The sequence below is a fragment of the Lissotriton helveticus genome, chromosome 7 (assembly GCF_964261635.1).
Source record: "Lissotriton helveticus chromosome 7, aLisHel1.1, whole genome shotgun sequence".
Taxonomy (NCBI): domain Eukaryota; kingdom Metazoa; phylum Chordata; class Amphibia; order Caudata; family Salamandridae; genus Lissotriton; species Lissotriton helveticus.
In genome coordinates this window covers 930,413,300-930,439,909 of record NC_136068.1, presented here as the reverse complement: position 1 = coordinate 930,439,909, position 26,610 = coordinate 930,413,300, and the positions used below count along the sequence as shown (strand labels likewise).

Here is a 26,610-nt window from a genome sequence, read left to right as displayed (position 1 = left end):
CTTGCTGTCTCTGTTATACCTTTCCGTGGCCCAATTATAAAATTAGCACATAATGTCTAACCCTAAGATGTTGAAAACATACTGTCAGACAATTAATGCACTGGATAAGAACATATGTCTGTTGGTGAGCTGCTGATATGCTATAAAAAAAAAGAAGAGACCATTTCTATTATATACAGATAAAAATGTTTAAACATAAGACATGATGCACCAGGCATTATTTTGTGCATTTACAAATAATCACTGGCCCGACACACAAAGTCACACATACCCACACACACCTTAAAGAGGAAACACCTAAGAACATTGAATTGCTGTTTGGTTATGGCGTGTGAAGTAAAACAGTGACTTGGTCAACAAGTTAAGAAAGAATACTATACACATACATATAAGTGAATAATGACTCACCTGATTGAAGTTGTCAGTGGTAATAGTCCCTTCCAGAGATTTGTTGCCTATTCCAGAATCATTTGCCGAAAAAAGAATGTCAGTCAAAACATCATGGCTTGGTTTTGGAAAATGTAATTCATTGCTCCCAGATTCCAGGGCTACAGCGGCTTCATAAGAGTAGGGCAGTGGCAGAGTCCCATTTTGATAGTTGGATGAGAATCTTGGGTCAATGTGAGCATAAAGAGCAGGAGTTAGAGAATCAAGCTTACCCGGGCTCATGGCTTTTCTGCATTTTATAATCACTGCAAGCATCAGAGTCAAGATGAATAAGAACGAAATTAAAGCTAAAGCAACCACTAAATAGACCTTTAAAAAAGATTGCTCCTCTGAGTCACTGGGCTGGTTGCTTAATTCAGGAAGAACCTCCTGCAAGTTTTCTGCAAACACAACGTTCAGAGTAACTGTAGCTGAAAGGGATGGCTGTCCACTGTCCTTCACCAGGATGACCACATTTTGCTTCATAATATATTTCTCTAGAAAGACGCGAGATGTCCTAATTTCTCCAGTGTGGAGCCCAATTTTAAAAAGTGGTGGCTCCGGGACCGATAACAAGTGGTAGGAGAGCCATGCGTTGTGCCCAGAATCAGCATCCACGGCCACTACCTTTGTGATCAGATAATTTTGATCAGAAGAAGGTGGGACCAACTCAAATGAGGCAGAACCATCAGATTCGAGCGTGGGGTAGAGGATTTCAGGAGGGTTATCATTCTGATCCGCAATAAATACCCTCACAGTGACATTACTGCTGAGAGGAGGAGACCCAGAGTCCTGAGCCTTGACCTGGAACTGAAACTCCTTGAGCTGCTCGTAGTCATAGGAGCGCTGAGCGTAGATCACACCAGTGTGGGAGTTAATGGAGACAAGGGATGAGAGGGGAATGGCCTCCTTGTTATCACCCATTAAGGAATATGTGACATAAGAATTTCGATCAGCATCTAAATCTGACGCATTTAATCGGTAAATAGAGGCACCGGGCGGATTGTTTTCTTGAACATGGATCTGGTAGGAAGATTTACCAAAAACTGGGGGGTTGTCATTTATGTCGGATAATTGTAATTGGACAGTTCGGCTTGTTGTTAGAGGAGGCGATCCTTTGTCTGTAGCTCTAACTGTGACGATGTACTCTGATGCAGTTTCTCTGTCTATTGTACCTGCGGTGACCAGTTTATAAATCTTTCCAGAGGATGCTATCAATTTAAAAGGCATCTGTTCTTCAATATGACACTCCACCTCGCCATTTTCTCCAGAATCTCGATCACGGATATTGATCAGCGCTACCACTGTGCCTGGAGTGGAGTTCTCTGGAACTGGGCTAGTGACTAATGTAAAGGCTATCTCTGGAGCATTGTCATTTTCATCTATAATCTCTAGAAGTACCCTGCCATGAGAAACAAGCCCACCTCCGTCCTTTGCTTCTACCACCATTTTATAAGATTTGGTCTTCTCAAAGTCTAGAACCTCTTTCAGTCTAATTTCTCCAGTTTCTGCATCTAGACTGAAGACAGAATTCGCATTATCAGAGATGCTGCTGAAAGAGTAGGCTATTTTTGAATTTGAACCTTCATCCTTGTCCGTGGCCATTACTTGAAGCACCACTGAGTTATTTGCTGCCCCTTCACTGATGCTGGCTCTGTAGACCTCTTGACTGAACATTGGGAAATTGTCATTGGCATCAAGAACATTAATATTAATGTCCACGGTGCTTGATCTGATTGGATCTCCCCCATCAGAAGCAGTCAGAACTAGGTGGTGATGACTTTGGGTTTCACGGTCTAGCGCATTCTGTAGGACTAACTCCGCATGCTTGAAGCCATCACTGCTTTCTCTCTCTTCCAAGACAAAATGTTGGTTATCGCTCAGTCTATAGCCCTGCAGGGTGTTAATGCCGATATCAGGATCTCGGGCATTGCCAAGGGCAATGCGCGCTTCCGGCAACGTGGTCTCTGCGATTTCTAAAGCAACTGAATTCTTCGAAAAACTCGGGGAGTTGTCATTAATATCCCGGATGTTGACTTCCACCTGAAATACATTCACGGGATTCTCCACGACGGTGTCGAAGTTAATGAAACAGCTGGCAGATTCTGCACACATTTCCTCCCGGTCTATCCTCTCGTGCACGTGCAGGCTTCCGGTTTCTGCGTTTATTTTAAAATATTGATTATCTGCACCTGAAACGATGCGGAGTTTCCTCTCTGACAAATGCCCCATGTTCAGCCCCAGATCCTTTGCAACATTACCCACAACGGACCCCTTCTCCATTTCTTCGGGAATTGAATACTGTATGAGTCCATACGCAGCCTCGCAGAGCCAGGAGAATGCTAAATAAAGGAGTACTTGCCGTTCGCGTCTCAGCCCCGCTCCTCCGGGGCGGGCACCTGCTCCAGCCATAGCGTGTGCAGTTATCCTATGTATAAACGCAGAGCAAAGGGCAGCCTTCCAGGGGGGAGTCAAATTAATCCCAGTTTCCAGGACAATAGAGACGGGAAACAACACGGGTGCCTTCGGAAAAATGCAGTGATGAAAAAGTCGCTGCGGGTGGGGTCGATGCTGCTCTCCAGTTTGACTGTAATGACAGTAGGAGCTTCCGGTGGAGCTCGGTCTCTGACACTACATTAGACAACAGCGGCCTCTTGTGGCACAATCTGAGATCTGTACTTTTTGAGCGTTGAACTCCATGTAGCATACGTATGAACTTGAAAACATCCTTCAACGAACAGAAGGCTACCTAAATGGATCACGCCTACTAGTAATGGTCACAAAATTAAAATGAAATGTATTACTTCCAAACAAAATAAGGGGGAGTTTAGCAAATCGATGGACTTTCTTAAGAATCACTTAGGAGCAAGTGCTTGTGAAAAGATGAAATTGGTCATGCTGGTGTAATAGATCACCCAATACCATTAACTGATAGAGTGTAAATGTTTGCGTGAGCAAGGCAAGGAATAACTACTTTTTACGTGGCAAGATAACTGGGGTGGTCTTTGAAGGACTATCTGTAGATTTTCGGGCAACTACCTTCAAACAGGGTTGGTTCGTCGGGACAGTTTGCAGTATGAAAAAAGGAGCACAATAATATGAAAGAAACAAGGTGGAGAGTGTGTGGGCGGGATAATAAAGAAAATACCATTTACAATGTGTAGCATATTGATGCCAAATGAGTTTCCAGCAGATTATACACGAGGAGAAAAGCAGATAAGGTAGGTGGCATGCTTCCGCTCCACACACAGTTGTGTTCATGCTAAGTATATTTATTCATCACCTCACACATACCGCCAACTACAGAAAGGCTCATAGTTTTATGCCTAGCAGACCTGGAGGTGGGCCGCCAATCTCTGGAGTACAAGGTAGGTCACCTGACATTTTCACCCTTTAACAAAAGGGAGCATGGACAGATCTGCTTGGCAGAACAATCAGCTGAACTTTTTGAAATAGATCAAAGACTTTAACAATGGACATGATTCCTACAGAAAGAATATTACTGCACGCCAGACACAGCTTCTTGCACAGTACACATGGCTCTATGTACTCATCAAGAGCAGAGTTTGAAGTTCTGAGAAGATATATATATATATATATATATATATATATATATATATATATATATATATATATATATATATATATATATATATACATTACAGTTCATAAAAGCCTCTATTAAAAAAAGAATAAGGGAAGGGGATGTGCCGTTAACATGGAAGCCCACCCAAAGATTGAGACCATTGGACATCTCATGATCAATGTCTGCCTTACTTAGTTACATTTGCTTTCAAATACGTTTCTTTTCAATTTGTCTCTAGCTACATTATTCGTTACCAAGCAAGTACATTTTAGCATTTGCAAGATCTTCCAGCTATTAACAATTTCATATATTTGGAGAAGGATTGAGGCTAAGGCGCATGCATTTAGATTTCTGCTAGTCAGATTCAGAGCTGGGAATCCAGTGTCTGGGCTGCCATGTACTTTACAAGATCTGGTAACATAACATGCACATTTGTAATAAACAGAAAAGTCTTGTAAGAGAACAAAGCAGTTCTGTACTAGGGATATGCAACATGGGTTATATATACGTTTATGAATAGTGTTGTGTATTGAATCAAGTCAATACGTTGCAAAAAATACACTTACCTGAATAAAAGGCTCGTTCTCTTTGCCTATTTCTAGAAAATCGTCAATGAGGAGGTGTCCTTGTTTGTCACAATTCTGTTTTGGTGTAATGCCATTTGATTCGTTTGAATCTGTGTACTGAAGTTGGCTTTTCTGTGTATTTGTTGTTAAAAAGGTATCATGGGAACAAGTCTGTAGAAAAGCTCTCACTCCATCAATGCCAACAAAATGAGTGGCAGGAAGTGCATTGAAGTTAACACCAGATGTGTCTCGGAGCTGAGATTCCCTCCAGTGGTGAATCCGGATGGCCAAAAGGAGAATGATCAGGAAAAGGAACAAGAAGGAAACAACAGCTACAGCGATCACCAGATATAGTGTGAGGTTTGACTCCATGTCTGTGGGAGCTGAAGGGTTACTTATATCATGAAGCATTTCTGGCAGACTCTCTGCCAACACTATGGTGACTGTAAATGTACAGGAGAGAGGAGTCTGCCCACTGTCCTTCACGGAGACCACCAGGAATTGTTTTATGGAATCTTTTTCCTTAATGGGGCGGGCTGTCCTGATTTCTCCAGTGTGAAGACCTACAATAAACAGTCCCTGGTCTGTGGACCTCAGCAGCTGGTAGGAGAGCCATGAATTCTGACCTGAGTCAGCATCGACTGCAATGACTTTAGTGATCAGATAACCTGGTTCAGAGGAGCGAGGAGCAATCTCAACCCCAGAGGAGCCATCTGTAGGTGTTGATGGGTACAATATTTCAGGAGCGTTATCATTCTGATCCTGTACAAAGAATGTCACAGAGACATTACTAGCAAGAGACGGAGATCCCCCATCTTGAGCCTTCACTTGAACCTGGATTTCTCTAAACTTTTCAAAATCGAATGACTGAAGTGCGTAAATAATACCAGATTCTGAATTAATTGATATGTAAGAAGACAATGGTATTTCCCCTATGTGACCATCAATTATGGAGTAGGTGATTTTGGAATTATTCTCAGAATCTAAATCCGTTGCCATGGCGCGAAAAATAGATGATCCTGGAGATATATTTTCAATTATGTATGCATTGTAGGAGCTTTGTTTAAATAATGGTGGGTTGTCATTTTCATCTGTGATCTGAAGATTTATATTTTCGGTTTTAGAGAGTGGTGGAGTTCCACTGTCTGTGGCTGTAATGGATATATTGTATGCTAGGACCTGCTCTCTATCTAAAACATCATCAGTTACCAAAGTGTAATAGCTTCCGATCGACTTCTTCAAATTAAAGGGAAGATGAGGAGGGAGGGAGCAAGTAACTATTCCATGCTCTCCAGAATCCCTGTCAAACACTTCTAGAACAGCAATGACTGTGCCCGGTGGGCTGCTTTCTGGAACTTGCTTGAGCAGAGAAGACAGATAAATCTCTGGGGCATTGTCATTCACATTAATCACTTCTATCAAAACTTTGCAGCGTGATGACAGACTTCCTACATCAGTTCCCATGACTTCAAATTCATAGAGTTCAGAGTCTTCAAAATCCAATTGTTCAATCAGAGATATTGCTCCAGTTTTAGAATCCAGTTCTAACTTTTGTAAAACATTTTCCTTAATTGTGTTAAAGGAATACGTCACCTCTGAGTTTATTCCCTTGTCGATGTCAGTGGCTCTGACGGTGCCCACGACCGCCCCTTTTGCTGAGTTCTCCAGCACACTGAACTTGTAAACAGGTTGGCTGAAAACGGGAGCATTGTCGTTGTAATCGAGGACGGTGATATTAATGGTCGCGGTTCCTGTCCTGGCCGGGTCGCCTCCGTCTGCAGCTGTGAGCACCAGCTGATGGGCGTCCTGCTCTTCCCGGTCCAGGGGAGTCACCAGCACCAGCTCCGCATACTTGGCGCCATCGCCGCTGCTTTTCACGTTCAGGGTGAAGTGCTTACTGTCACTGAGCTGATAGGTCTGCAGAGAGTAGACCCCCGCATCTGCATCGTGGGCTTCAGGGAGCACAAAGTGTGTTCCGAGAGCAGTGTTTTCAATGACCTGCAATGCTATTTGCTCGGCTTTTCCGGTGCCCGTTCGAATTAATGTCGACTGCGTCTTAGATTGAAGCAACCGCAGATACGAGGGTTCAAGCTCTTCGTCTTGCAACCGCCACAGCCTAAAAGATTTCGCTTTTGGTGGATACAGTCGTTGGATGTTAAGAGGATTATAGGTCCCTAGCTTCCATATTACGGAGCGGTTTTCACCCTGAGGCAGTAGCCATTTAGAAATTGATCGTCCATTTCATTTCCCGGCGATTGAGCCTGAGGGGCGTCTGTGCTCCATTTAAAGGCACTAACCCGTGTTCAACGCTTAACCCTTCCCTGAGACCAACTCTGTGGTACCTTACATCCATCTGGATTACAGTACAGCTTTCAGCAGTGTTTTTAATGACAACAGTCCTGAGGATGGTCTCGATAATTTTGTTGTAAAGAGACCGAAACGTCGACCTTCATCTTATCTCTGCAGTGTTTGAGTCGCTTTGTTTTTGAGATAGATGTTCTTTTTAGGTTTTGCTGTGTTATTGATTATTTTGTTATCACGTTATCCATACCAGCATTTCCATACCTGCTTTTTTGATTTATTGCTGATTCAATGAATGTTTGATAAAATTCTTTTCATATACACCCTTGTGTTCTGTTGTTTATACGTTTATATGTTTCAATGTGTTTATTTGTTGTCACATATGGTCCAAACAAATAGATTTTGTGTATTTGCTTATATGATTCATACATTAGGTTAATTAATTTCTCCTAGAGTTACATCAAACAATTGATTGTTCTCTTGAATTATATCCCTTGAAGGCCTCTCTACCCTTTCATTTAACTACCCAAGCCCTCAAGGGTCTAACTGGGTCACTCACGTTTTTTTAATCAATAGTTGTAATAAGGCCCCAAGTCTAATGCCGCCACTCTTATGCCGGTAAAATGACTTAACCTGGCTGTAAACAGTGGAACAGATTGTCTTGTATCACTGTGAAAATGACTGAGTGTGACATGCCATCCATGGCACTAGACTGACTGGCTCCTCCTGTCTCAATGTCGAGGGTGTGATGACCTCAGCTAGATTCTCATCCAGGTTTGGTACCCAATAGAGAAAGCAAACACTTCTGTATTCAGTAAAATAAACATCGAAAGTTCAGGCAGCCATCACGCAGAATGTTTATGGTTGTATCATACTTGATGTATAGCAGATATAGGGGAATGCATCAGAGACTGCTTCTGAAATAGAATAGAGACAGCGTGGTGAGGTTAAAGAGGTCATCTAGGGTAGCGGAAACACCCCAATTATCTTACCCGGTCCTGCATCTTTAACAATCACCAACAATGGCCAATCTAGAAGGCGTCTTTGCCTGATGATGTCAGCTACACTTTGGTGATGTAATGTGACATATTCGCTGAATGGCCCCCTAGTAAATAACGGAACAAGACCATCAGTCAGATGGCCGAATCAGATTGAAAACAGAATTAGACATGCCTCCTGCAGAGGAGGGATTCCACTTCATCAGTGATGCAGCGCTTTCCAGACAGGGCTGCACAACACAAGCTGCAGGAGACTCAAGGGTCCTATGATGCAAAGAACATATGGAAAATGCCCAGCAGGAGAACCACTGATTATTTTTTTTGCACCTGCTATTGATTTGTATAAGAGCTTTATAACCCTCACCGCCAATGCTGTTGAAGTTTTGGGTGAAGAGACCTATTCTGTCTCTTGGATCGAGATTTTGTTTACCATAGTGCCTGCCACCATTACTAAAGCATAAGCAAATGACCGCAGCAGCACAGGGCACTCATGCGTGTCTGAACCAGTGGACACATACAAAGGGACATGTGTGAGGCTCTGTTCTCACACTAAGAAATGACCTGTAGAAGTCCGGTATCCAGATTACAACTATGGTATCTAGTTCACAAGTATGGTATCCGAGGCTCAAGTATGGCATCCAGGGCAAGAGAATGGCGTCCAGATCACCACAATTATGGTATCCGAGACACCACTATGGCATCCAGGACACGAGTATGGCAACCAGGACACGAGTATGGAGTCTAGATCATCACAAGTATGGTATCCAGATAACATGTATGGAATCCAGAACACAACTATGGCATCCTGGACAAGAGTATGGAGTCCAGATCACCACAAGTATGGTATCCACATTACAAGTATGCAATCCAGATAAATAATAAAATAAATAAATAAAGTCCACATTTGTAAAGCGCACAATCACCCGTAAGGGTCTCTAGGCGCTGGGGGCCGTCGGGAAGATTAAGCGAGCTATTGCCCAGAGTCACATGGTGCTGGGCTAATCTGCCGCCGGAGCCGGGGATCGAACCGTGATCCCCAGATTCCAGCGTCAGTCGCCCTGGCCGCGGCGCCACACCTCTCCCCTGATCACCTCTCCCCTGACACAAGTATGGTATCCAGATTACAACTATGGCATCCAGGACACGAGTATGGCAACCAGATCACCACAAGTATGGTATCAGAGACACAAGTATGGTATCCAGATCACAACTATGGCATCCAGGACAAGAGTATGGCGCCCAGATCTCCACAAGTATGGTATCCGAGACACAAGTATGGCATCCAGATCACAACTATGGCATCCAGGACAAGAGTATGGCGCCCAGATCACCACAAGTATGGTATCCGAGACACAAGTATGGTATCCAGATCACAACTATGGCATCCAGGACACGAGTATGGCGTCCAGATCACCACAAGTATGGTATCAGAGACACAAGTATGGTATCCAGATCACAACTATGGCATCCAGGACAAGAGTATGGAGTCTAGATCATCACAAGTATGGTATCCAGATAACATGTATGGAATCCAGAACACAACTATGGCATCCAGGACAAGAGTATGGAGTCCAGATCACCACAAGTATGGTATCCAGATCACAAGTATGCAATCCATATCACAACTATGGCATCCAGGACACGAGTATGGCGTCCAGATCACCACAAGTATGGTATCCAGATCACAAGTATAGTATCCAGGAAACAAATATTGTATCCAGATCACAAGTAAGGTATCCGAGACACAAACATGGTATCCAGGTCACAAGTATGGTATCCAAATCACTAATATGGCATCCAGGATACAACATTGGTACTAGTATTCTGCACAAGAGAAATATAGCTCGATTAAGAGGCCTGCATCTGATGTGCAGAAATGAAAAAACCTGCTGGGTTGAGGAAGAAGGCAGCAGCACCATATACGCCAATTGATGACTTGTATTTCGGCAGAGGAAGAGCATAGAAACGTGCAGCAGGTGATGTAAGAGCCAATGAAGCCTAAATGCAAGTGTAAGGACCCTGCTTTTGCGGCATGGCAAGAATTCTGCATTATGAACCAGTAACTAGTCCAAGAACAGATGTTCCCAATAAAATCCTCAAACATAATTCCCTTGGGGAACTCCTTGCATTTCATGCACACAAACACACCTTTGATTCTCGTAATCATAGGCCCACACAGAGGAAATTCCCCAAAGTGTTTTTCTGAGTGTGTGCCGCTGAATGAATGCAAAAGATACAAAACTGCTTCTTCTGTGGCAATCAATGCTTACGACTGCCTTGATGACATGTACTTGTTGTACGATAATGTTGACATTGTTAAAAAATATAACAGATGTACTGCATTTAAAATGCTATGGGTAGTGAATTATTCAAGTGAAACATCATAATAGTGAAACTTGATTGGTTCTTAAAATCTTTCTGAAATAGACATATATATTTACAATGACAATGAGATATACACCAGAGGATTCAATATGTAATCTGTGGAAGAATTATTGCAATATATTTGATGTTTTTGAACTACAAATACAAATGTAAGCATCAGGAAAGCTGTAGCCACTCCACACTCCTACCCTGGCAGCACTCAATGTCAACATTAACAGCCGCCAGATAACAAGATCAACACTCATTCTTAAAAGCTGAGTTGAGGATATTTTACCATGTTGGATTCAAGAATGGTTCTGTGTATTTTTGGCACTGTATTTATTAAAATTATGCCTCGTAGTGGTTTTCCTCACAACTCAGAACTTTACAAAACAGTTAAATAAATAAACTATTAAAATCAAATATTTTCAGTAACCACTTAAAGTGACATATGATTCGTCTAAGAAGCCAGTGTAAGTTACATCAAATCTATAGAATAGCATTCAAGGTAAGCAAACATACCATATTCATGGTAAAGTAACAGAATGAATGCACATAATCTATGCACAATAATGGCACTGTTCAGTGTTCTGCTCGACTTCTGGGCAAGCAATGCACAGGTCACTATGACTCCGGGTAACAAGTCAGCCATTGGTAGTTTTAACAGTGAGTTAATATGAAGTGTTTTACTTATTGAATGTAAATGAAGAACATGTCAATTTCTTTAAACTGATCACATCAACTGCAATAACGTAAACAAACAGTTTGTGCCTTAGCTTACGGAAATTCCTTAATTAAAATGTATCCATTATCAACTGGTCGGTTTCATTCAAAATATAAAGATAGGATGCTGATGATTTAGATATCAAATACATTTGAATTCTGGCATTTCAACCTTTTATATCTTTCAATTATCTTCTGTTTTAGCTGAAGAATACCCCTGAAATTACATGGATGATATGGGGCCCATGATAAGTGGAATCCATTTAAAACGCTTTTATAAGAAAAGTTTGTATAGACGTATGTCTTGGTCTAATTACCACATTTATGTGAACTGTCTATGAAACCGGTCCTCGGATGCTTGTTTCCAGTCCAGGGAGGACCTGGCCTGGCAGTTTGGGCTGGACTGTTTCCATTGGGCACAGGGTCAAGACTGATTAGCATATGGCTGGGTTCAAACTGGAATGTCATGGTGAGCAAAAAAAACGATGGATTTAGGCCCTCATCTCTGTACTGGAGTGAATGTATGACATTGTTCTGCATTCTGGGTCATATGTGAGACCACCAAACGAAATTATTGATAGCTAATATTTGTACCATAGATTTGCAATATGAATTAAACTAAATTAATTTTTTCCTTATTTTAGTATACCATTGGTGTGAATACCCTGAGGAAGGCTTCGGCCGAAACGCGTTGGTGAAAGTTAACAGCTGTAACCAGTGTCTTCTAAAAACCAGAACATATATGACACCAACAATTTTTTTACAGTGATCAGTTTTTTATTGTCTTAGCATGAATTGCTATGAGCTTGGTGTTTATTTGGGTCATCATGAAAGCTGTAATACATATATTGTGATTGGTTGGTAACAACTGAAGGCACTTCTATTTTTTCTCAGGCAGATCATATCTTGCTAAAATCTGTGTTTTTTTATATATAAGGAAATAGAGACAATATATAAGTTTTCTGATATCATTGTTGTATATATGTATGTATGTCTTTTTTATGAAATGTGAAATAATTTATCAGAAAATATATAAAAAAGAAATGAAATAAATAATATATCTTTTTCATAGATACTAGTTTGACTTATATGTATTGTTTGCAAATCTACGGTTTAATTGCTATATAGTATAATTCCGGCACTATGCCCGGTGCATTTCAGTTTTTCAAATAAGTTGTTTTCCCTACTAGGGTTTATCCTTTTTTGTAGGGGGCCCTGTTAGCTTTTCCAGATTGTTCTGCATTCTGTCCATCAATTGTTGTTTTTGCATTTGTCACCCCGTGTGGGACGGATATGCCCAGAAGTGGGTCCAGTGCTCTCAAAGTCACTGAAGTGAAGCTATCCTGGCTGAAGAGGGGTGAGACCCCAAAGCGGGTCCTAGGATGCTTGTTTCCAGGCCAGGGAGGACCTGGCCTGGCAGTTCGGGCTGGACTGTTCCCTTTGGGCACAGAGTCAAGACTGATTTGCATATGGCTGGGTTCAAACTGGAACGGCATGGTGAGCAAAAAGCGATGGATGTAGGCCCAGATCCCTGTACTGGGGTGAATGTATGACATTGTTCTGCATTCTGTCCATCAATTAAATCTCATGTTTTGCTATTACAACAACTCTCTTTGGTTGAATGGTTTGGAGGTTTCATATCACCAGAAGAGGCAAAGCCTCCCTTGACTTCCATGATAACAATTCTAGCTTAAATGCACACAAAAAATGTGTGCGATTGCAACGTTGATACATTATAATGCAGCTCTTCCCTCTCTTTACCTCTCACTCACATTTTCTCTGTTATCCGTTTTCACCAGCTCTCTGTTTTCAGCATCCTGTCTCTCCTGTACACACACACACACCGTCTCAAATCACTGCCACGTATCTGTTGTCTTGGTCCATAACCTATGGAGTCTTCTCCGTGCTCTAGAAATAATCCTATTTGTTTAGGATGCAATAATACACATTAACAATATTTAGGATATCCCAATTGCCACGCTGTTTACTTTTGGTGTTTTACCCATGCAAGGATAGAATACCAGCTCTTTCTGTCTTTATACCATGGCGTCTTCAATCTGCATTGACCTGTGTACTTCTGGTTCTGTCAATACACATTAGCATGTGTTTATACTATTTAGGTTTTTCTTAAGCCACCTTGCTTACAATTCCAATAACACACATGTGGCCCGAAAAACACATACATCATAATCTCAAGCAATAATCATAATCTCATGTAATAATAATACTTTAACACAATTACATCACATGTTACCATTAACTGTATTAAAAAAAAAAGGACTTCTCAGTATAAAAAAATTCCTGGACTACTCACAAAAAATCTGCAAGATGTGCTGCAAAAATTCTAGCAAACGGTAGCCGTCAAAAAAAGATGCATTGTCATTGGAGGAACAGGTACTGGCTCATTGTGCTTAAAACACCAAGGCCCTCATTTACTGGATATTGGCGTAGGACAGCACAGCCGGTCAGCGTGCAGCACTGCCATACTCCAAAGTGAAAGGGCAGTTATGCACCATATTTATGCAATATGGTGCATATCTGTCCTTTCCACCTGAGCTGGATCAATTTCGACAGCCTAGCGCCAACTTAGTCACCCTTGCAATATTGTGCAAGTATGCCTCTGTTGAATGCAGGATTGTTTTTTGTGCAGGAAAGGCACAAGTCTGATTCAGAGCCCTGCCTCATACATGTACTACTGTACTTGGTAGAAACGTGATGCATGTTTCTCATAAATAAACCACTGAGGGAAAGAGGTAAGCTATGCTTAATTAACTACTCAACTTAATACTACACAACTTCACCTCAACCACATAAAGGAACACAACATTCACATTTTGTCACAGTGCTTCAAACATAGACTTTGAATATTGACCCTCTCTATAGTCATTTAGGAGGTATTAATAAAAGCACAAAAACATGTTGCAATCGAGAAAAAAAAAGGCAAAATGACATTAGCAACATAACGTTCAATAGGACTGCATCGTCTTACCTGTTGAAAGCTGCCATTGCCAACAGTTCCTTCCACAGGCTCATTCTGAATGCCTGAGTCATTAGTAGAGAAGAGGATGTCTGTGGACAAATCTTGACCTGATTTGAGAAAAGTGAACTCATTTTGCTTAGAGTCCAGTGCCACACCGACCTCATATGCGTAGGGCAAGGGCAGGGTCCCATTTTGGTAATTAGTTGAGAATTTAGGGTCAATGTGTGGATAAAGAGTAGGGACTAGAGAATCAAACATGACTGGTCCCTTGGGTGTTCTGCATTTGATAATTACAACCAACATCAGGGTTAAAATAAACAAGAAGGTGATTAAAGCTAAAGCTACAACTAAATAGACCTTCAAATTAAATTCATCATCAGGCTCACTGGGCAGGTCTTTTAATTCAGGAAGTGCTACCTGAAGATCTTCCGAGAACACCATGTTCAGAGTAGTAGTGGCTGACAGAGGTGGCTGCCCATTGTCCTTCACTACTATCACTACTTTTTGTTTGAGAGGATCTTTGGGCAGAAACAGTTGTGATGTCCTGATTTCTCCAGAGTGGAGATCGATTTTAAATAGTGAGGATTCAGAGCTCTGAATCAGCTGATAGGAGAGCCATGCATTGTGTCCAGAATCAGCATCCACGGCCACTACCTTTGTGATCAGATAACCTGGATCAGAAGATGGTGGGATCATCTCGAACAACGCAGAACCATCAGAGCCGAGCGTGGGGTAGAGGACTTCAGGGGAGTTATCATTCTTATCAACAATAAACACCCTCACAGTGACATTACTGCTGAGAGGAGGAGACCCAGAGTCCTGAGCCTTGACCAGAAAGTAAAACTCCCTGAGCTGTTCATAGTCATAGGAGCGCTGGGCGTAGATCACACCGGTCTGGGAGTTAATGGAGATGTAGGAGGAAAGAGAAACATCTTCACTGTTGTTATTTAGGATGGAATAAGTGATATGGGCGTTTTGATTCAAATCGAGATCCAAGGCTTGTATCCGGTAAATAGAAGCACCAGATGGATTATTCTCGGCAACAGTGACATGAAAGGAAGATTTTGCAAATAGTGGAGAGTTATCATTTATATCGGATAGCTGTAATTGGATAGTTCTACTTGTTGCAAGGGGAGGAGATCCTTTGTCTGTGGCTATTACTGTGACGTTATATTCTGGTGCAGTTTCCCTGTCTAGTGTGCTCGATGTTACAAGTTTGTAAATCTTTCCCGACGAAGAAGTCAATTCAAAAGGCAGCCTTTCTTGAATGTGGCACTCCACCTGGCCATTATCTCCAGAATCTCGATCATGAATATTAATCAGCGCTACCACTGTGCCTGGGGGGGAGTCCTCTGAAACTGTGCTGGACACTGATGTGAAAGTGATCTCAGGAGCATTGTCGTTGTCGTCAATAATCTCTATCAGCACCGGGCAATGAGCGACCAGCCCCCCGCCATCCTTCGCTTCCACTGACAATCTGTAAGAAGTGGCCTTTTCAAAGTCCAGAAGCCCCTTAACTGTTATTTCTCCACTGTCTGCGTCCAGACTGAAGGTGCCAAGGGCCTCTGCAGAGATGCTGCTGAAAGAGTAAGTAATTTTGGAATTTGAACCTTCATCCTCGTCTGTGGCTTTCACCTGCAACACCACTGAATTAACTGCTGCCCCTTCACTGATGCTGGCTCTGTAGCCCTGTTGAGTAAACAGTGGACCATTGTCATTGGCATCAAGAACTTTAATATTAATATCCACTGTACTGGACATGACTGGATCTCCGCCGTCGTAAGCAGTCAATATTAACTGGAGATGACTTTGTTTTTCACGATCTAAACTCTTTTCCAGCACTAACTCGGCAAACTTGAACCCTTGGCTGCTTCTGGTTTCCTCTAGAAGGAAGTATGGGTTTGCGCTCAACTTGTAACCCTGCAGGGCATTGATGCCAATATCAGGATCTCGGGCATTTCCGAGGGCAACGCGCGCTCCCGGCAATGCGGTCTCGGCGATCTCTAAAACAACTGAACTTTTCAGAAAGAGTGGCGGGTTGTCATTGATGTCTTGAATGAGCACTTCCACGTGAAAAACATTCATTGGGTTCTCCACCACAGCATCGAAGCTGATGGAACAACTGGTCGCTTCCCCGCACATTTCCTCCCGGTCTATTCTGTCACTCACGAGCAGCTCCCCGCTGTCTGCGTTTATGGTGAAATATTGCTTCTGTGCAGCAGAAACGACGCGGGGGTTCCTGTCGGGCAAATGCTTCACATTCAATCCCAAATCCTTTCCAATGTTTCCAACAACATGCCCTCGCTTCGTTTCTTCTGCGATAGAATATTGTAGGTGCCCAGACACCGCCTCACACAGCACGAAAAGAAGGAAAGAGACTAGTACTTGCCGTTTGCCTCTCCGCTCTGCTGCTCCGGGGACAGCCTCAGTCCCAGCCATAATCCGCTCTCCTTTATGCCCTTCAGCGCCCGACCTTCCAAAAATATCCACGTAATATCTCGTCCCGGTACAACTCAAAGTGATTCTGCAGCACTCAGTCAGGGGAACCAACACGCAGGGAAAGCAGCGCTTGGAAGTCCCTTCCTGTCGCATCTCTTTTAAGAGTGACTGTGCGAAGAGTCGGCGCGATGCTCTGCTACACCGCCTCCAGCTGATGTTCTCTTGTCGACTGGGACAACAGCGCCCTCTTGTGACTAATCCAAATGCTGCATCTCGCCCCACAGAGCTATATAAAGCACTACACCTCGCTAATCAGAATTCAAACATCTCCCACCCAGACAAATATACTCTTTAATCACGCCTACTTGTCATAACTGCAAACCAAACGCACGGATTTTATTTTTTTACCTCACGATTCAAGTGTCTGTATTTAGTACGACCAAAAGTAAACGTCGCTGAAATGAGCGCACCTAAAGTGGGCTCCATGATCATTTTTTTTAGGATAAATCCAAACACTGGTGATGCACACACAGAACAATGAGGTACAAGCAATATAATGCGGATTCGGCAAACTGACACACACGGTTTAAAGGAATTCATATAAAAAGAAAAAAAAAACAGGTTAGCTCGTGACATACCGAGTTTAACGATGAGACATGATATAAAGGTAAGAAAATGTGTAAACAAAGGAAGTATTTCGGCCAGTCTATGTGACTGGGCCGTGGCCATTCACTGATGGGCTGACTGGCGTTTATCAGGGAATCATACTGCTCTTTCACAGACAAATCTCCACGCTATGAATATTTTTACATCTGAGGGGGGGAATCATACTGCTGTTTCACAGACAAATCTCCACGCTATGAATATTTTTACATCTGAAGGGGTTTGCTGCACAGACAACCACGGTGCAGATGCATTGGAAAGGAAGTGAGCAGAGTAGATGACTGTACAAGAGGAGAAGCTGAAAGGCGGTAAGCAAAATGTAATTTGATTTATCTTAACGTTTTATTTCTCTGTATAACTCATAGTCAAAACTTTATTTCTAATTTCCAAAATGAATATTTTTCTTTCCTCAAATCATTCTACAACACATATTCAAAAAAGCGCTGTTCTCTTTACAAAGAACATGTTGTGGCTGCCAAACTGAAGATCTCACAAAAAAAGTATCCAAAATGCTCTAGAAATATCGTAAATACGTTATTTCACACTCAGTTCCAGTGTAAATGATTTCACAAACAATCACATATGCTTAAAAATTATGTGTAGACATTTCTAAATGAATTCACAAGTATTTTTTTCGGTGTTCCCGAAAGCCCTTGGTATCATCTTGCTAACCATTCAACGCGTTGTTTAAGGCTACAGCGCATGAATACAAGACACATTTTCTTCTTTTAGTCTGCCAGAAACACTTATGTCTTCAGCATTCCAAGAACACACATAAGTTCCTCTGCACGATATAAAACTTTGAATTATAAGCCAACATAAAAGCACGTCTTTTATGGATTTCAAAAGAATATTCACAAACATACACTTACCTGAACAATGGGTTGGTCCTCTTTACCTAGTCCTAAAAAATCTTCAATTAGAGGAGGCCCTTGAATTTCATTTTTCTGGGTTCCTGGAACAGCGCTGGGGTCGCCTGGAATCTGGAACTGGAGACTGCTAGCTCCTGAGTCTGTTAAGCAGACATCATGAGAATAAGTCTGTAGAAAAGCTCTGACGCCATCAATGCCCACAAACTGGGAGACAGGAAGTGCATTGAAGTTAACACCGGATGATGCACAGAGCTGAGATTCCCTCCAGCGGTGAAGCCTGATCGCCAAAAGAAGGATGATCAGGAAAAGGAACAAGAAGGAAATAACAGCTACAGAGATCACCAGATACAGTGTGAGGTTAGACTCCATGTCTGCGGGAGCTGAAGGGTTACTTATATCATGAAGCATTTCCGGAATGCTGTCTGCCAGTACGATGGTGACTGTAACTGATGAAGAGAGAGGAGTCTGCCCATTGTCCTTCACCAAGACCACCAGAAATTGATTTGTGGCATCTTTTTCCATAACTGGACGGGCTGTCCTGATTTCTCCATTGTGAAGACCTACAGTAAACAGTCCCTGGTCTGTGGACCGCAGCAGCTGGTAGGAGAGCCATGAATTTTGTCCTGAATCAGCATCAACAGCAATCACTTTTGTGACAAGATACCCTGGATCTGAGGAGCGAGGAGCCATCTCCACACCAGAGGAGCCATCGGTGGGAGTTGCTGGGTGTAATATTTCAGGAGTGTTATCATTCTGATCCAGTATAAAGAATGTCACAGTGACCTTACTCTCAAGTGCTGGTGCACCGCCATCTTGAGCCTTTACTTGGATTTGAAATTCTCTGAACATTTCGAAGTCGAATGCTTGCAGTGCATAGACAACACCAGATTCGGAATTAATCGATATGTAAGACGACAACGGCAAATCCACTATTTTCCCATCAATGAAGGAGTAAGAGATTTTTGCATTTTTCCCCCAATCCGCATCCATTGCCTTTGAGCTAAAAACAGATGTTCCAGGGGGCATGTTTTCCATAATGTAGCAGCTGTAAGACTTGTGTTTAAACATTGGTGGGTTGTCATTTTCATCTGTAATCTGTAGGCTGATGGTTTTACTGTTAGAGAGGGGGGGAGTCCCACTGTCTGTGGCTGTAATGGTTATATTATATTGCGAGGTCTGCTCTCTGTCCAACTCACCATCAGTTACCAAACTGTAATAACTTCCAACTGACTTCTTCAACTGAAAGGGAAGGTGGGGAGGGAGGAAGCAATTAACCATACCATTCACTCCAGAATCTCTATCAAATACGTCCAAAAGAGCAATGACTGTCCCTGCCTGGCTGTTTTCTGACACTTGCTTGATCAGTGATGACATAATAATCTCTGGCCTGTTGTCATTTATATTAAGGACCTCTATCAAAACTTTACATCGAGATGAGAAGCTTCCATCACTTCCCTGGATTTCAAATTCATAAAATTCAGTTTCTTCAAAATCCAGCAGTTCATTCAATGATATTTCACCTGTGGTAGAATCTAATATGAATTTCTGAGAAGTCTTGTCCTTGATTTTGTAAAGCGAGTAGTGTACTTCCGCATTCGATGCCTGGTCAATATCAGTGGCTCTGACGCTGCCCACCACAGCGCCCTTGGGCACATCTTCCTGCACAGTGAACTTATAGACAGACTGGTCGAAAACTGGGACGTTGTCATTCACATCCTGCACATTGATATCAATCTGCATCGTGCCTGATCTGACCGGATCCCCTCCATCTGTGGCCGTCAGGATCAGTTGGTGAAGATCCTGTTCTTCCCGATCTAGAGGTTTCTCTAGGACCAACTCGATACTCTTTGCTCCATCTGCACTATTTTTCACATCAAGGGAGAAGTGTTTATTTGCTTCAAGCTGATAGTTTTGTATGGAATTCACCCCTTCATCTGAGTCCTGAGCCTCGGGCAGCACAAAATGCGTTCCTGGCACTGTGTTTTCAATGATTTGTAAAGTCATTTTTTGTGCAAAAAACGTGGGCGAATTGTCATTAATATCTCGAATTTCTACTTCAACTGAATACACTTCAATTTTTTTTTCTGAAAAAATCTCAACATTAATTAAGCACTGAGCAGTGTGTCCGCAAACATCTTCTCTGTCAATCCTTTCATTCATGTATAAATGCCCGTTGTTTACATTGAGAACAAAATACTGCTTCCTACCTCTGGAGACAATGCGGGCTCCTCCCTCTGATAATTCCTTTGTATCCATCCCCAGATCCAGAGCCATATTCCCAACAAAAGCGCCTTTCCTCATCTCCTCGGGAATGGAATAACGCAGCTCAGCGGCAGCGGCTCCACAGACTGTCAGCAGTGCCACAAGAAGCAGCAGAGGAGCCCCGGAGTGACAGCGCCTCGATGCCTGAGCCTCGGAGTAACAGCGCCTCGATGCCTGAGCCCAGGAGTCACAGCGCCTCGGTGACTGAGCCACAGAGTAACAGCGCATCTGTGTCTCAGCCCCGGAGCAACAGCCTCTCTGTGCTTTATTCCTTCTGCAACAGTGTCTCGGTGCCTGGCTTTCAACCGCGTCGTAACGCTGTCCTTGTACCTGAGCCCCGAGATTGTATCGTCTCTCTGACGGAGCCATAGCAGACAGAGCAGCACTCAAGAAAGGCAGTCAATCCACGGCAGGATCCCGTGGTCTTAAACTCCCCCGATTATGAAGTAGGTCGCTGAACAAGAAATAAGAGCCTGCCGTGCACCCCGGACCCATTTCGGATTCCTATGCATTAAGAGTAAGACCCACGTGATCTTCAGAACCTTTCAGAACATGTCTCTTTCAAATTGGTAAACAGCGACCCGCAGTGTCTAAATCACTAACTGCAGCTGCTAGAGTGAACTGGAATCCTGCTGATCACATGCACGACCTAAAACAACCTTTTCCCCTCGTTGTTTAGTTTCATTTCCCACGCCCGAGTGAATGGACAGAAAGGATACATTTTTCCAAAACCAATCAATACAAATTAATTAAAATTCACGGTAGAAATTGTAACCAGTTTTTGCGCAGGTGTTTTTCTACTCATGCGGGATAACTAAAAACAAAAAAACTTGTCCTTTTGTTATTCGTTTGGGATAGAGGTGGGAAAGCTAAGCTTTGAAGCAAAAACAAGCCTTAAATTGCTTACTCCCAAGAGGACTGACTGGCCAGCAGATATAGGGTCATGCACCCAGATACGACTCTTTCCCCCTCTCTAATGTGGCTTACCTAAAAGAAAACAATAATAAGCGCAGCATAGCAAAGGGCAATAGAAATGTAAAAAATTGCACTGTGTGTTTGTAAACCTGAAATCACAAGTGTCTCTTTACAGAGCTGTAACCTGACATCGATGTCACGGATGTCGGTATTTTTGTTTTCTAATTGATGTGCTTGCTGGCATTGAGGTACTGAACAGCTCTACCATTAAAATGTGTTAAGCCAGAAGAAGTGATTTCAACATGACAGTAGTCTGCTGCCTTCCCTTGTGCTTAATTTCATATTTTTCAAGACAGATATTGTGTTTGCAAAAAGCGTCAGATTGCATTAACATGTCATATAAATTGAAAACAGTGTACTAATGAAGATTCAGAAACATCTGATGGAAAAACATAGTCTTTTGGCAGACAAACAGAGAGAACAGGAGATATTCACCCAATGGCATAACGTATAAGCAGAAAATCTGCGTTTAAATCCAGGTTTCCCCACTTTATCCAATTGTGTGATCCCATGCAAATCCCAGTACTTCACTGTGCCTTTTTTGACTTCGTGGAAATCTGAAGGCAACTTGGCTCAGTGCAGGGTGTGCCCACATACAATCTCACTGGTGTCTGATTTAAGGTACAATAATGTTGCTTCACATAAAACAACTTTGACAAAACGTACGGTGCCTATGACAGACTGACATCTCTCGGTCAACTCATACAGTCGTCGGAACATTTTAACATATGTCAAGGCAGTGATTTCAAATAATGTACTTAATGAAACAGAGTGTAAACAAGTAATATATACATGCTCATGAGTGGTTCGTTCTCTATCAATGCGGTGGCTTGCCCAGCTTTAGTCTTAATTTCTCATTTTTATGCCATTCACAGAATTTCTGAAAGACATGACATGCATTATTCTCACTAGATGTCCATACGTGAAAATATCCTTTATATATCAATACATCATTCTCTTTGGCTGTTAGATTTACTTAGTAGAGATATCCCTAATCTTTATGAGCTCTACCTTCCCCTTCGATTGCATTTTTGGGGTGAGCTATCTCTTTAAATAAAATGGTATGGATTTATTGGCTACAATTTTCAGTGAATAAATGACTACATTTGCATGTCTCTCTGTGTAGATCTTTGAAACATTTTGGCACAAATGTTCTTAGTTCTCACGTTGGAACTATATCTTCATTCGATGATGATTCCAGTCCATCTGCTTTTGGTACATAGGAAACAACATTTTAACAGTGGGATATGCTGAATTGGAGCATTCGGTACTGTTAGAATGCCTAGTATATCCGACCCTTAGAGCTATAATTGATGACTGCGGTGCAGTTAATAAATTGGTTTAATCAAGCCATTTCTTAATGGGGGCGGGGTAAGGAACGTAGTGAGATGAGAAGGACCTCAGATTTGTTTGAGTTTAATTTAAGGTGGTAAGCATTCATTCAGGCTTGTATGATATCGAAAGCGAAAGCAAGTAGGGAGTTATCAGAGTGAAACAACATTTTAGATAGAGCTGGGGTCTTCATTATACTGCTGGTAAGATACTTCTCTGACCCTTTAATGAAGGTCCCCAGAGATATCAGATAAGTGAAGAGGGTGGGGGCTAAAATAGACCATTGTGTGATTCCTTCAACAAACAGAAAAGGGTAAGAGAGAGAGAACTGTCTATTTTGACCAGTTGAAAAATGTTAGCTAGACTAGATTTAAACCAGTTCAATAACTTGCCTTCAATGCTGTTACAATCATTAACAGTTTGAATGAATATATAATCGTTCTTCGGGTCCAGTGCAACTGAGTGGGCAACTTATAGGAGCCAATGTTTACCAAAATACGGAAAACATCATCAGTGATTTGTCAGAGGTTGTTGGCAAGGAACAATAGGCTTTTAACTGGTTGTAAGCTGTAATGACTATTCAGAAAAACAGTTATTTTTTGTTTTAGAAGAAGAAGCGTCACTTTCCTAAATTGCAGGCAATCGTGGAACCCTCATTTATATAGTCGTTGAATGGTAAGCATGGACCATTGCTACATAAGATGTGTCTTTATCACTTTTATTAACATGGCTGGTTCGGGATGAGCAACATGATTGGAGATATTGGCTTTGCTGAGGACCAAATATTAGCATACTTTTTGATATAAGGTAGGACCATAAAAGTAAAGATTATGAGAAAGAGAAGCTTCACTGAGTTTGATTTGGACTCGAACAACTGGCCATAGCCATTTCTTGTCCATATCAGCAATTAAGAGCTTATTCTCAAAATACATTAATGGAATAATTGATAATCCCAAAAGGTTTCTTCTGTCACTTTCTGGCCACGTTAATTGAACATCTAAATAAACATGGATTTTGCATTGAAAATGTGCCTTTTATGCACATCTAGCAATCCAGAAGAATTAGGAGTTAATTTTAGTGGGACCAATTCACCATCTGCATTCAGATGACTGAGTTTTTCCCCATCTTTAAGTTCCTTAGGGCTGTATTAGGAGTATGGCAGTTCATATGACCGACTTACGTGTGGTGGTGGTCTGACCACCACCACACTGCAGGCCTGCAAATAGTATTACGATTGGGGAGGTCAGACTACCATGTCCGCCAAAGAGCTAGGATACTACAGACGTCTTACACTGGTCAAGGAGCTGCAATATGCTGGTGGTGCCGCTGCAACACCGCCAAGCATATTTTGAATGACCTGTCTGCTGCCCCTATCATGGTGGTGAACCCGCCATGAAAAGGTTGGTGGAGAGGCAACAAAGGGGTGCCCTAACAGGGTCACAGGTGGCTCCTGGACCTGGCGATGCCTGAGAGGGGGCACATGTGCCCCCCATGGATTTGCACCCCCAGATCTTGCATGGTGTGGCATGAATGCCACACATTTCTGGAATACACTGCAGGTGCCGTCATGGCAGCAAGCTGCATGTTTGGCTGTCCTATGAGCCACCACGAGACCAATGGAGGCCGCATGCCCAACCAGGTTTTAACTCCTAATCAGGTGGGTGGGCGCACCAGGGTTTTGGCAGTCCTCCAGCAGACGGCGCGGTGGCACATATTTTGTATTTGATTCTTTTCTCAAAAAAATGTGCAAAATCATTGGGAATCCCATTTATGATGCAATTGAAAGCCATAAGCAGCATCATTGGCCTTCAGGTCTGTAGTAGAATAAAGGATACTGTCTACCAGTCGAGCAGCAAGGTCAGTTGATTTAACATTCCCAACATACATAAGCCATATTTTTGGTCTTTTGGCCTAACCACTCCTCCTGGTTTTGTTCGTGAACAGGGAGAAGAAAACCTGGAAATAATCTTATCATGAACTAGAATCGGATCACTAACAAGTAATTGGTCATTCTTGGCAATTATGAGATCAGGGGTCGCCCGTTTCATATTGGTGGATTTCAGACACTGTTGAATCAAGTCAATCACATTTAGGAAGGAAGATACATGAGAGAAAAGGGAGCCATTATGATTCCGCAGAATGAATTGATGTTGCTAACAAAGAAGTGATTTATAACACATGAGATAAGTTGTGAGGGACTATGTTCCATGCAGGGCTCATACACTATAATGTCCCCACAATGGCGGTTTTAGTCAACATGTCCAGGTCAGCTCGGAAGGTACCGATACAAAACAGCATTAAAATAGAATGTCTGTTTAATGATATTGAGGTTGTCACCAGGTACAGGCATAATAAGTACATCATAGAAACCTATACTCCCGCAAGGCAACTTTATGTCGATTACAATATAGGGTCGTGGGAGAAGAATGTTTTCCTGTGTTTAGGGTTTCTGTGCCTTTCTTTCAAGGATTTTGTGGCTCTTGGAAGTCTAAGGATCAAACACATACTATGTGCAAGATATTAAAATCAGTCCATGAGTCTATTAACACATAATATGCGAATTGCCATCGTTGTTAGAAGCCAGAACAAAACAATGAAACCCATCTTTAAGACAAAATGCATTAGAACTATTCCAGAGTCATAATTATTCTGTTTCAAATGCATTAATAGAAACCACCGCAATGGAGCGCACACCGCTAGCCCCTCCTCCGGATCGCCCCTCACCGCCGGTGTGTGAGTAGTGTGCGACCCCACCCCCATTTGTAACTTTAAAGCTCCCTTGAGCAGCGGGCTGACGAGCCTGGGATCCCGCACCTACGCGCCTGAGTGGTACTATACCTGGCAGATATTGGCAGCCATCGGCAACCCCAGTACACGGCCTATCCCTGCTGATGAGGGGTAATACCCCGAAACACGTGTCAAGACAGCGAAGATAGCAGAAGATCGAAAGATGATGCATCGCGAACACTTTACTACATTGACCAGAGTCCTTAGGGGCGACACCGCCGGTGTGTGAGTAGTGTGCGACCCCACCCCCATTTGTAACTTTAAAGCTCCCTTGAGCAGCGGGCTGACGAGCCTGGGATCCCGCACCTACGCGCCTGAGTGGTACTATACCTGGCAGATATTGGCAGCCATCGGCAACCCCAGTACACGGCCTATCCCTGCTGATGAGGGGTAATACCCCGAAACACGTGTCAAGACAGCGAAGATAGCAGAAGATCGAAAGATGATGCATCGCGAACACTTTACTACATTGACCAGAGTCCTTAGGGGCGACACCGCCGGTGTGTGAGTAGTGTGCGACCCCACCCCCATTTGTAACTTTAAAGCTCCCTTGAGCAGCGGGCTGACGAGCCTGGGATCCCGCACCTACGCGCCTGAGTGGTACTATACCTGGCAGATATTGGCAGCCATCGGCAACCCCAGTACACGGCCTATCCCTGCTGATGAGGGGTAATACCCCGAAACACGTGTCAAGACAGCGAAGATAGCAGAAGATCGAAAGATGATGCATCGCGAACACTTTACTACATTGACCAGAGTCCTTAGGGGCGACACCGCCGGTGTGTGAGTAGTGTGCGACCCCACCCCCATTTGTAACTTTAAAGCTCCCTTGAGCAGCGGGCTGACGAGCCTGGGATCCCGCACCTACGCGCCTGAGTGGTACTATACCTGGCAGATATTGGCAGCCATCGGCAACCCCAGTACACGGCCTATCCCTGCTGATGAGGGGTAATACCCCGAAACACGTGTCAAGACAGCGAAGATAGCAGAAGATCGAAAGATGATGCATCGCGAACACTTTACTACATTGACCAGAGTCCTTAGGGGCGACACCGCCGGTGTGTGAGTAGTGTGCGACCCCACCCCCATTTCAAATGCATTAAACCAAACCCGTGGAACACACAGTAAAATTAGTAAATCAGGCTCACAGGCAGGGGAAGAAATGTTCAGGGATTGCTGATATGGGCAGTGACTGATGCACCAGTGTTAATTTTTGCATTTGATGTTTCCTGTTTCATACAGGGCGGGAATAATGCACTAGCTTTAATATTTGTATTTGATGCTCTCGTTTTATTGCAATTGTGAAACAGTAAATTTTATTATGTGCTGATTTTAT

At 42.8% G+C, this 26,610-nt stretch overlaps 2 protein-coding genes and 1 pseudogene across 4 annotated transcripts in view; all 3 read right to left on the bottom strand.

The window, feature by feature from the left end:
• The window catches only part of LOC144769402 (protocadherin gamma-C3-like), a 917,178-nt gene that overhangs the window by 866,862 nt on the left and 23,706 nt on the right, over nucleotides 1–26,610 (bottom strand). Inside the window, exon 1 of one of the 3 annotated variants that reach the window (XM_078653489.1) lies at nucleotides 13,954–16,148. The exons of 1 other annotated variant lie outside the window; for it this stretch is intronic. In XM_078653489.1, coding sequence (XP_078509615.1) covers nucleotides 13,954–16,086 — 2,133 coding nt within the window. In that variant the 5' untranslated portion in view covers nucleotides 16,087–16,148. Of the gene's footprint in view, nucleotides 1–408; nucleotides 2,911–13,953; nucleotides 16,149–26,610 lie in introns of those variants that run through there. One more of the 3 variants, XM_078653474.1, reaches the window with a different exon arrangement.
• On the bottom strand, nucleotides 4,093–7,883 carry LOC144767183 (protocadherin gamma-A12-like). Its single transcript, XM_078650745.1, has 3 exons — nucleotides 7,872–7,883; nucleotides 4,579–6,783; nucleotides 4,093–4,104 (listed from the first exon to the last, which is right to left on the bottom strand). The coding sequence occupies exons 1-3, from the start codon at nucleotides 7,881–7,883 to the stop codon at nucleotides 4,093–4,095; spliced, it is 2,229 nt and encodes a 742-aa protein (XP_078506871.1).
• LOC144767181 (protocadherin gamma-A6 pseudogene) lies at nucleotides 17,901–20,408 on the bottom strand (annotated as a pseudogene).